Raw genomic sequence first — 12,507 nt, 5'->3', positions numbered from 1 at the left:
AAATAAAAATAAAAATAAATAAAAAGTGAATTAAAAAAAATATATTTTATAAAATCGTATAAATCATTTTGAAAAGCATTATCCATCTTTGAAAAACAGAATCATGTTTCAGAAAAGATACTCGAATGATAAAAAAAATCAAATTATGGTGTAGCATATTCCACCTTAAGGGGCACTTAACATATTGTTTTGTTACAGAACGTCTCCATGACGATGAATGGAGGTCACTCCTACTGTTCATTGCGACTCAATCAGTTTTTGAAGAGTACATATTATTCTTTAAAGTACTATTTGGTAAGTAGATTGCTTCCTTTTTTTTAAAATCTTAATTATGCCTTGTTATTCATCCGGATTACATATTTATCTATACAGCAAAAAAAAAAAAAAAAAAAAAAAAAAAAATCAAAACTGAATGTGAGTAATTGCTATAAGCTACAATAACGTCATTGTGTAAGTGAAGTTTTCTAGGTCACCTGAGTTCACGCAGGTGACCTTTTTTACTCAGGTGACCTATTGCTATCCGTTTTGGTCCGTCGTCGTGCGTTAACAATTTACATTTTTAACTTCTTTAAAACTACAAGGCTGATTGTTACCATTTTTGGCGTGAGGCATATCTATGGTAAGAGGAATCTAAATTGTGAAATTCATGGTTCTACCACCCCCGGGGCGTCACATGTTGGGCCAAATATGCAAAAAAGCCACATTTTCTAAAATTCTTCTCTACTCCCACACATGTGATGAAAAAACTAGTTGCATAGTTATGATGTCCATGAAGCCCTCTACCAAAATTGTGAAATTCATGGCCCCTGGGTCAGGGGTTCAGGACATGGGGGAGGGGGGCAATATGGCAAAATAGTGTTAATGCATATAATGTTTAAAAATGTTCTTCTCTATTCTCACACATCTGTATAAAATACTGACTTATAATTATGTTTACCAGAAAGTCCTCTACTGGAATTCTCATGTCCCCTGGAGTATGGGTTTTGACTCTATGGCAGGGCCAAAATGGATGTATGGGTGTTAATGCATATAATGTTAAAAAATTATCTTCTTTACTCCCACACACCTGAAAAAAAGACTGAATTCATGATTTTGTAGACCAGATCTTTAAGTTTTTCGCCAAAATCTTAGGTTTCGCAGTTCTTTTTTGAAAGATTTCAGGCAAGGAGGTGGTCGTCATTACAAATTTATAATTTTTCTACTCCAGTATGAAACAAACCTAATCAATTAAATGCATGTATATATGAGACTCCTCGACAAATTTGTGTATGGGTTATATGCTACTCAGGTGACCGTTAAGGCCAATTGGCATCTTGTTTTAAATAGAAATATCTGGTTTGGATGACAACGTGGAAAGCATCATTTCAACTCACGAATCAAACCACCCGTTTAGTAGAACCGAGGTGATCTACGAATGTCTTCAAACTTGGCGCCAAAAGCTCAATCGAAATGCTTCTGTCGAAGCCTTATACACCGCTTTGTCCAGAGTCGGATGCAGAAGAAGAGTTATTCGGAAGGTTCGTGGGAAATATAAGCAGCTTGTTGTATCCAGAATCCGACCTCCGGCACTTAAGAGATCACACAGCTACACCGCGGGTCTTCTTGGTGAAACAAAAGAGGCCATTCAGGGGAAATCCAAAGTGGAACTTTCTGCATATATCTGATATTTTATCTTTAATTTTAACGTCTACATGACTTTGATGATTGCATTAATTTAACAAGAAAAAAATTACATATTGTGTTAATATATTTGCTTTTGATGCTCATGGAAATAAATGATGGCTTTCTTTAATATATAAGGTGTGAATGACATTTTAAAGTTTGAACTGTTAAATTATTAGTAATCTAATTCCTATACTCACGCTTTGAAGTAAGCTGTGAGTGCATGGACTAGTTAGAGATGTCTCAGTGGAATGTGATTCAACGTTATTATTTTGTGGCGACGTACATGTAGAATTATTGTCAATTTTTAGACATTGTTTCAGCGATTATTTTTCTAAGCTGTTTCTGTAGACTTTATATATTCAGTTATTTCAATCCCCATCCAAATAAAAGGATAACCAAACGCCATGGAAAACAAAAAAAACATATGAATACTTGAATACAAATCACATGTTGCATCCATATAAATCATAACTATCTTTTCAAATGTAAAATGAAACATATCGCATAGGAAATGCATTTTTTTTCAAATATTATAATTATAATAAATGACATGCAAGGAATAACAACCTTTCGAGTACGTTCACTTTTAAGGAACCGATTTCATAATCTAAGAGAGGAATATCCTATGTTCGGTGCTCTCAGTCAAACAAACAATGATGTAATTTTTACCTAACACTTCCACGGTTTTACCTTAAATTTCCTTTTTGTATTTACTATCGACAAGATTAAAGCCCATGTAAACTTGTGAAAAATTTAATCAATACTTAAATCTGAAAACGTATTTTGAATGCCCTACCAAATAAAGGTAACGGGTAGATAAGACGACATTTTCGTTATTGCACTCGCATATTCTCGGTTAAAATGGCAGTGGAAAGCTTCATGCTAACTAGTATATTGGCATCCGTTATTCCTGGTAAGTTGAATCAAACCTCACATTTGTTGGAATATAAACAGTAATTAACACCTTTAGATCGTGTTTCTTTGATATTGGATTTTAAATCTATTTCACTTCGTTTTTCTTTAAAATTCTCTTACTTCTTGTTTGAAGGTGCAGTTTGGAGCAGATCATATTGCTACTATTATAACTATTATTCATACGGCTGTAACTACTATTATTATGAAGTGTAAGTTGATCAATTTTGTTACGATTATCGATATCATTAGAAACCAAGTCTTTTTATTTTTTAATTACGTTTAGTCCTGAAATCGAACATGCAGTTTGAACTGTAAAAAAATAATTACCAAACAGCGATACTTATCTCTTTGAAATAAACTGTATGTAGGGAACAAGTTCAAAATAATGGTAATAAAAAAAATGGCGGACAGATGTTGAAGTGACATTCAATATTGGAAAGTAAACTGAAGTGTGTACATAGATAAAGATTGATAACTGTAAAAGCCTACTGGAGCAGACATGCATGGTAATTAAAAGCATAAAGGAAAAGATAGGATTAATTTTCACAATCTACATCTATGGAAAGTTAGATTTGTACATGTAACTCTGATTCTCCTTCAGACCCATTGGAACAATCATTGGTGCTGTGGTGGGAGGCATCATTGGTCTCATTGTCTTGTGCGTCATTATTGCTGTCGTCTGCATTGTCTGTTGCAAGAAGAAGACAACAGGAACCGTAATCCAACCAGTCGGAGTTTCAACAATGAGCTCAACAAGTAACTTTCGCTTCTGTTTTTTTTATTTACATGTGTTTTTTTAATTTCATTAATGCTTGTCTGTTATTCATCTTGTCACAGAGTAGCCGTTAAGTCAATTTCCTTTCACAACAAACAGACTACCTAAATGTAAGTCACATTTGTGGTATGAACTCCAGTTCTGTTTCAAACACACTCGGTTCAAACATCAACTTATTCAATATTCGATTTTCCAAAATACCGAATTTAACCTTGTACAACATACAGTTTGATAAAAGGTTTGCAATTTTGTAAAGTACACAAAGAAAGAAAAATGTTTTGAATTGAAGCTGACTTTCTTTTTTTTGTGACATATACACATGTAATGCACATCCCAAATTTTTTGAAGGTTAACGTGGGGAGTTCATTAATTGTATTAGTCTTATTAAAAAGGTTCGATGGAACTTTATGGTCATTTTTAGACTGCATTGATCTCCTATAGTAAATGAACTCTATATAGAAATATAGAAAAATACCAAAATTTGAATAGTGAGATGTATGGATTTTTTTTTCAACTGATACTTTCTAGCCAAAAGCAATTATATCTTACAATTTTAGGTATATTTCATATTGATGAGTATCTAGCCTCCATAAACTGTCTGAATTATTATAGTGGTTTTTTCCCCTTATAGTGGCATATAATGCATATCCTCAGTATCCTCAGTATCCTCAAGGCTGGGGAGTGCAGCCAAGTGCTCCACCTAATCCAGGATATAGCTATAGTAATCAACAACCCTATCCACCGCCACCACCTGTGTCACAGCCGATGCCCCCGCCGACGTATGCCGAGAACGTGGTTTCTGGACAACCTCCACGATTTGCCAGTTAAATCATTATCCTTCAAAACGTTATGTGTCTCTTTTGATTTTCATTTTTTCCGTCATATTATGAGATTTATTGACGTTTAACTTAGAAGCTTAATATTGCCAGTACAATTGACCATTGCTATGATCACATTTCTTCAGCGTGCTGAAAAATACAGAATTGTTTTAAAGAACAAATCGTCTCTCTGCGGAATATTTTTTTTTTCCATAAACTGTTTATGCTATTTTAAGGGAGTGTAAATCTTATCAAACAGAAAAAGTACAAAACAAGATTTGAGAAATCTTACTTTAAATAGCATTTTTTCTGAGAAATTTGATTATACATGCATGTTTTTCCCCTGATCATCAATTTCCTACTTTTAATTAACAATTTAAAGCCTAGTACTTGTCAATTAAAATCTTATCCTCTTTTTGAACATGTTTTGACTAATAATTTTTTAAATAAATATCTGATTTACATTGAAATGCTTCATCTCATGTTTGGTTGAAATATATAACGTTTTATAAAAATGATTCGAGTATATAAAATGTTGAAAGATGGTAGATTAGAGAAAAAACAGAAAGAGGGACGCTGGACAACTTGTGATAAAAAATGTCCGGTAAGCTTAAATCAACTCATTTGATAAATGATAAAGAAATGTTATATATTTTAAAAGTTAATCTATAATCATATACCTGGAAAGTGAATCACTGTAAGTTAAAATACCATAAGCTAGTTCATTTTCACATTCATCAATAAATGAACTATAAGCCATTTTATTATTCAAAATAGAATTCAGGGTTTTTTTGTTTATTACCTGGAATGAATTTATATGTAAATATGGAAAATGGATCTTCTACATATATTGGTTTGTGTTTGATTGTTTTATTTTACATTAATAAACTAGAATTATAAAGCAGGAACGGAATTAAGTTTAATGACTTTGAGGTTAATGTTAATAATGTTTGCATAAAATCTAGACATGCCATAGATTGTATAATACATAAGATATTAAGAACTAGTTTATAATATCATACGACAATGTTGATCAGGTACATTTGCATGTGATGAACAATGTAGCCCATGGACCTCTTGTCTGATGCATAACGAAGGATAATTATGACATCAGGGAATGCAAAATCATTTGTAAAAAGTAAGTCTTTATTTTTACACTGAAATAAGTGAATTCAAAAAAGTTATCTTAAATCTATAGCATCCAACCGATAGGAAAGTCTCTTTACGTTTATATGGGACCATACTTTACAAGTATATGAAACGTTTGTATGCCGTTTTAAAAGCAAAGCAAAACAGAGCAAAGCCGTAGTGGGTGAACAAAGGACGAAGTGCCAGGAAGCTTCGGAGTTTCAAACCTTCTCTATCGACAGAAATGTACGTATTGCATAGGTGCACAGAATATCATTACGGACTGAAAATTGATGAGACGTTTAAAGAAAAGAAGTCAAATAACGCGTTTTAAATTCCTAAATCGGAATGAAAAAGATACAGCAAATATAAACATCAATATTTATCAACATATATGATGATCTTTTGAAAATTGGTTCTAAAGATATGTTTATTTGAAAAAAAAACCCATTAATTTGAAAATAAATTGTTTAAACATGCGTTTCCAAACATTCGCTTAGTGCTATTTGTTTGAGAACTTAATCGGTTTTCATTTTATAGAGCCACTTTGGGTCTGTGCTCTGCTTTTAAATGGAAACCGAACCAATTACGTTTAACAAAATCTTTGAGTGATGACCAGTTATGTATTACGAATACCATTTATTTTATCCCGACAATTGGATATTGAATGAGTCCGCAAACTGGGTGCCAAAAATGCATAATTAAAGCATAAAACAATTGGCTGTTTTTCTTCTGACTTACATGTTATATATTAAACAAACCGACAAAAGTTGGATGCTTTTGTATGAGTGTACAATATGATAACAAAAAGATAATAATAAGGAAAAAACCCTACTGAAAATGTGGGGATAATCGTGTAAAACGCCTATATAAGAACGGATAAGACACTGTAAAATCAAATGTTTACATTAATCTAATGATTTATTTTTTTGAAAATCCTCTAATTCAATGCACATTTAACATAACATCTATTTGTGATTATTAAATACGTTCAATACTGGAACTATTTTGTTTAAATTTGCGTACATGTATGCGTATCAAAACCTCAATGTTTAGAACTTCAGTGCCTTTTAAGTGGTCTGTGCTTAAAGTATTTATGTTTTTTGGCAAACAAAGTGATTTTAATCCATGAAAACAGTTATAAAAGAGTTATAACCATTTTTACATAAGAAATATCAAACAATACCCAAGGTATTAAACGTTTAAAAAAGTACGTTAATTCGTGGCTCAAATCGCATAAAACAATTACAATATGTAAATTTTATAAAACGAAGCGATAATCGCTTTATTGAATGTTCATTTGAACTTCAAATTTTTCTTTATTTAAATCAGACTTTTTTCTTTCTATTTTCATTTTTTTTTTGCTTACAAAATTGGAAAACCGGTTCGTGGAATTAAAATAGCTTAACCCTAACAACACACATGTGTACAATATGTGCACATGCTGTAAATGCATGTAAAGTAGTCCCTTCCTCTGAAATAACCAGAACGAACAAGTACTGAAACTTGCAAAGCAGTGAAACAAAAAGAAAATGTAGTTAGTTGTATTGTAGTAAGAAAATTAATCCAACAAAAATCAACGATATAAACTTATAATAAAGTATAAATTAATCACGAAATTGAAATTATTTGTCTCTTTTTAGCTCCCCGTTTGATATCAAATCCCTGACTTAGTTCAAAACAAATCACGGACGGTAACCTTTAGAAATTGCAAAGTTAACGAGAAGTCAAAACCGATTCCAACATAGGCCTGCATTTATTTACTATTTTAAAATCTAATTACTAAAGAAATGTTATATCAATTAAGTAACAACCATGATAGTCTACATGAGATGACTTCAGTGCTAGTTGGCTGAATAATAATAATGTATAATGTATATAATTACGGTTGCTTTCAATGAGAAAGCAATACCATAGCTTTTACAGTGTACGTTTTAATTTATAATAAAAGAAAATAAATATAGATACATTTTTCCTGTTGAAAAGAAAGGTATAAATCTGGATACATTTGTTCTGTCGAAAAGGTATGACAAAATTAACATGACATTTGAAATATCTAGGCATTGAACCAAATTTTATATGATACAAAATTAAAAATAAATCTTTTGATGTTACCAATTCCCAAAGACGTCAGCTATAGACACATCTAGCAGGGGGAATGAACATTAAATAAGTACATGTTGTTCAAGTAAAAGTTTAGAGATTAAATAGGCTTTTTTCATATGTTTAAGTTAAATGTTTATGAATAACTTATATGCGAATTAAGATATCCAAAACAATCTGAACTGCTAGTTACATGTTTCTCGGTTGCTATTAAATATAGATATAGATAAAACATAACATATACTATAAAGATAGAATAACTGATCAAATACATTGAATCAAACTTGAAGAAGGTACTTGCTAAAAGCTACATCATGACAATTATGCAAGGTTTTTTTTTTTAACAGAAATATATGGACATGTATGGATAACAACATGGAAAACACTAATTCAACTAACGAATTAATTTAATAAAAAGAAGTGTACTAATTTAGTAGAACCTAAGTGGTATACATACCTCTTCAAATTAAACTTGGCACCGATAGCTTAATCGGAAGGCCTATGTTGATGTCGTATATAGAGCATTATCCAGGGCCAGCTGCAGAAGACGAGTTTTTTCCGGAAAGTTCGCGGAGAATATAAGGATATTCTTGATTTAAGGATCAGACCACCAGCATTAAAGAAATCAAACACCTGCATCGCAGGCCTTCTTGTTGAAACGAAGCATTTCGAAGATGGTACTGTTTGGTACAATCTATCTCATATACTTCCTCTTTGAAGTAAGGTTGAACGTGTTTAGTGGTTAGTGGTTAGAATTTAAAATTTTCCTAGTGGTCAAACAACCTTGCTTTGAGTGTGATTCAACATTATTATTTCGTTGCGATGTGCCAATTGTAGACTTTCAGACATTGATTCAATTTGGTTTCTTTAAGTTGATTCTCTTGTCCTTATTGTTATCTTCAAGGGAAAATAAAGTAAGCATAACTATTCTAATTTAAAGATATCAAGAATTCATCAATATTTTACTATATGCCGTTGATAAAATTTTCTTTTCATAAGGCTTTTACGGTAATCTGTGAAATTTGGATATTTTCTATATTTCTATCTTAATTTGTTCTTCTAAAGGAGATCAACGGAGTCTAAAAATGGACATGACCATTAAGTTCTCTTAATTTACATGTGCTTCACATGTAGTATGCAAACAATATTATACAACATGTGATTACAATTTTATCAATATTCTGGCCATTCCTATGTTCCTATTCAATGTTATTCGCATTATAAGAACCATACATGTATATTTCACGTTTTAAATACAATCTTGTGTATAAAACACGTCTTTCTTTTTTTTTTTAGATAAATAATAAATATGCTGCCAAATGTAAATGATAATATAAAGGGAAATCAGTGCAATATATTCCGTAATCTTCAAATATATTTTTTATGCGTTGCATTTTCTATAGTCGTCTCATTTACATTTGGCAGCATATTTATTATTTATCTATTAAAATATTCAATTAATCATTATTGATACATCTTTGAAAGCATCAAATCAAATTTTACTTGACAAACTTTTTTTATATCAGATATAGTTTTCGGAGGAAACAAATTTAAAACACAAATGTTTTTCTATTATAATCGTTGCTAAAGAGATTAAAGCCAAACAGAATAAAAAATCTTATCAATATAAACAAATGTGATAAATGTTGTTTAGAGTAACTGAAAGGCGTTTCATTGAAACTGATAGGACGGTCCTATTGTAAATCCTATCTGAGATATTACTGGTGAACAAATACATCGTTTAATTTGCTTTGACTCGGGATTTAAATTTGAAAACGCAATTTTATCACCCCATAAGGTACAGTGCTAGGTAGATAAGACCAAAGCTTCGTTATTACATTCGTGCATTCTCGATCAAAATGGCGATATCTCCATTCATCTTAAGTTGTGTATTGGCAACAATTCTTCCGGGTAAGTTAGAACAAATTTCCTAATCAGTGGAATTTTCAAACACCTTTTCATAATATTTTAATTTGTTACATTTTGTTCATATTAAATACTTGTTGTTTCACATTTCTTTTATTTGTATTACAAGGTGTTGTTTGGAGTAGTTGCTACCATTATTCTTCTTCGTACTACTGTTACTACTACTACAGCTATTACTATGAAATGTGAGTCTATCAGTTTTACTGATATCATTTGTAAGGAAAGCATGTTGACGATCAAAGTTCTTTTTTAAGTTTCGTTCTTCACAACAAATACATCAGAAAAATCTACAATTAATTCAAATTTTATTTTACGGACCCTCTTCTCTACCTATGTGCACTCTTTTTCGAAAAACAAGTCTGACCGATATTCAAATAACTTTAATTTTAAAACAAGTAGGAAAATGTCTGCATGTGTATATTTGAAATGTTTTTAAATCTGCAATGTATATCAAAACAAAAAATGAATAGATGAATAAAATTAAACAACATAGAACAAGCGTTAAAATGCCTAAATGCAAAAGGCGAAAAAGAAGAAACGAATAAAATTTCTTGCTTTATATTTTTATTTTGCTATGCCAAATTTATAATTACTTTCTGTAATTCTGATTTCTATTACAGTCCCGTTGGAACAATCATTGGTGCAGTTGTTGGAGGCATAGCTGGACTTATTTTCTTGTGCGTCATTATTGTTGTCGTCTGCATTGTCTGTTGCAAGAAGAAGACAACAGGAACCGTAATCCAACCAGCCGGTGTTTCAACAATGTCATCAACAAGTAACTTTCGTTTTCGATTCATTAGTTTCATTTAAATTTATCTTGTTACATTACATTCATTTTGAATTTTTTTCTTGAAGAGTACCTTCGATAAACTTATTTATATCTATATCCAACAATAACACACCATTCCACTACAAATACTCTACAAAAGAAGACTAATTGAATTTTTGATTTAAAAAAAAAAACCAAGTATATCCTGGTACAAAATTTAATTTGATAAAGTTGTGTAAATTATGAAAGAAACAAAAATCAGTTGAAACTATCTGTACAATTATTTTTACCACTTTCAGTGGCATATAATACACATCCACAACATCCACAAGGCTGGGGAGTGCAGTCAAGTGCGCCACCAAATCCAGGATATAGCTATAGTCACCAACAACCGTATCCACCCCCGCCACCTGCATCACAGACAATGCCCCCGCCGACGTATGCAGAAAACATTGTCTCTGGACAGCCCCCACGATTTGCCAGTTAAACCAACATTATTTATGACATAATTTGTCTGTTTTTGATTTATTTTATTAACAATTCTTCGTGGGGTAATTGATTGACGTTTAAAGTTTACACGTGACTATAATTGCTATGATAAAAATATGCAAAATAAACGCTAATATCAGAATCTTCCATAAAAGTGTCTATTTAGTGATTAGTTTTAATTATGCTCTAGGTCATTAAAACCTTTATCATTTAATGTCACTTAGGTAACCTATTGCTACTTGTGGTTGTACATGTTATTCTTCGTGCGTTAACAATTTTAAATTTTTAGGCCTTAAAAACTACAGGACAATTGTTATCATTTTTGGATTGAAGCATCTCTAGAATGAGAGAAATATAAATTGTTCAATTTATAACCAGAACGTTTGCCATTGGGACCTCATGAGCGGGGCCTTGTATGCAAAAAGGCAATATCTTTTAAAATTCCCTCTACTCCCAAAATGCGGAAGAAAAACTAATTGTAGGTTAAATAACATCCATGAAACCCTCAACTAAATATCTACATTAATTGTTTAGTGGACAGGACGTTAGCACCCTTGGATAGGTTTAATGTGGCCACACTAATAAAAATGTGTTGATTTACAAGATTTATTTTTCGTACTTTCACAGTTGTTGGAGATAAACTAATTGCCCTTTTATTATGTTTATAATGATATGTTCTTAAATTGTGTAAATCTCTACCTATGTGACGGGGGTTGAGTTTTTTTGTAAAAAGGGGGGAGGGTGTGACCTATGGTAAACGTATTTTTTCCTTGGAGTATTTGTTGTTTCTTGTCCGAAACAAATTTAACATCATTAAAACCACAAGGTAAATTCTCACTCGGAAATACTGAATTAAATATGTGTTTTTTTTTCTTCGGAAATCTACTTTTATTTATTTTGCATTGTATACTTTTAGAAATTAGCTGTATGCATGTTCTGTGCATTATAAATGAAACTGTTAATATTATAAAATAATCATCACTAAAGGTCAGCAGATATCTCTTCACCAAACGTTTACAATTGTTGACCCTGTGAGCTAAAGTAATACATAGTTAATCCAAGATTCCTCCGATTTTTGACCATCACCCCCTCCTTAAATTTGAATGAATAAATGTTTTTTAACATCAAATAATAACAGCAAGGATGACAGTAAAGAGGATTTTCCGATGAGAGATTGGACTTTAAAACCTTAAACAATGGATTGTTTGCCACGAGATTGAAAAGCTATGGTACTTCGGTGACAATCAAGGCTTGTGGGGCACTTGTTTTACATGTAAACACACATAGTATACATGGCATTGGAATACTGATAATTGAATAAAAATCGTCATTTCGTTGTAATTTTTGAAGTTTTGTTTCTGTTTAAGATGTTAAATATAATATTGATCTTTACATCTAGCCATACGTTGTACTAAAAATTTTTTTAGCATTAAGCGTATCTAACGGAAAATACAAAACTTTAGTTTGGATTTTTTTTTCGATATAATTTTTAGTTTGGATGACATACAATTGTAATTTAATCTATCTACTTCTAATAAACAATATTAAAATCTATTATCTATAAAAACTGCTTATTTATCAAAGAAATCTTCTTGATAATATTAGCAGATTTTGGTGCTTGGTTCTTAAAAATTATATTTCGGACACCAATGTACATTATTTGAAAAGTTTTTAAATCATGTTGTTTTTGCAAATGATTCATTCTTCTTTTAAAAATATATTATTCTCATGTTTAGAATGCTTTGTGTCAAGTTTGTTTAAAGTAGACAAAGTTTACAGTTTGTCGATTTGAGGATAGGCAAAAAGATAGACGGACGCCAAGCAATCGATGGCTATTGAATATAACTCATTGGACATTATATGATTTATATTGATTTATAACTCATTTGATAAAAGTGTAATCCCTCAGAAGATAGCAC

At 31.3% G+C, this 12,507-nt stretch overlaps 1 protein-coding gene and 2 long non-coding RNA genes across 3 annotated transcripts; all 3 read left to right on the top strand.

The window, feature by feature from the left end:
- The first annotated feature begins 159 nt into the window (after positions 1 to 159).
- Positions 160 to 1,786, top strand: LOC136275147 (uncharacterized). Its single transcript, XR_010713673.1, has 2 exons — positions 160 to 294; positions 1,327 to 1,786. It is a non-coding gene; the product is annotated as an uncharacterized lncRNA (long non-coding RNA).
- An 885-nt stretch (positions 1,787 to 2,671) lies between these two features.
- On the top strand, positions 2,672 to 4,474 carry LOC136269560 (uncharacterized). Its single transcript, XR_010712999.1, has 3 exons — positions 2,672 to 2,789; positions 3,182 to 3,336; positions 3,987 to 4,474. It is a non-coding gene; the product is annotated as an uncharacterized lncRNA (long non-coding RNA).
- Positions 4,475 to 9,171: 4,697 nt separating this feature from the next.
- Positions 9,172 to 12,122, top strand: LOC105344462 (cysteine and tyrosine-rich protein 1). Its single transcript, XM_034450695.2, has 4 exons — positions 9,172 to 9,315; positions 9,440 to 9,515; positions 9,951 to 10,105; positions 10,399 to 12,122. Exons 1-4 carry the CDS (start codon positions 9,264 to 9,266, stop codon positions 10,584 to 10,586), a joined length of 471 nt encoding a protein of 156 aa, XP_034306586.2. The 5' UTR covers positions 9,172 to 9,263; the 3' UTR covers positions 10,587 to 12,122.
- The last annotated feature ends 385 nt before the right edge of the window (positions 12,123 to 12,507 follow it).

Source organism: Magallana gigas, chromosome 4 (genome assembly GCF_963853765.1).
Source record: "Magallana gigas chromosome 4, xbMagGiga1.1, whole genome shotgun sequence".
Lineage (NCBI taxonomy): Eukaryota > Metazoa > Mollusca > Bivalvia > Ostreida > Ostreidae > Magallana > Magallana gigas.
This window is presented reverse-complemented; position numbering and strand designations above follow the sequence as displayed.

Bases quoted from the DNA above. Each gene is read 5' to 3' on its own strand.
- LOC105344462 (XM_034450695.2), top strand. From the start codon at position 9,264: ATGGCGATATCTCCATTCATCTTAAGTTGTGTATTGGCAACAATTCTT. The intron at 9,316-9,439 runs GTAAGTTAGAAC...TTGTATTACAAG, and splicing joins ATTGGCAACAATTCTTCCGG to GTGTTGTTTGGAGTAGTTGC. The intron at 9,516-9,950 runs GTGAGTCTATCA...TTTCTATTACAG, and splicing joins TACAGCTATTACTATGAAAT to TCCCGTTGGAACAATCATTG.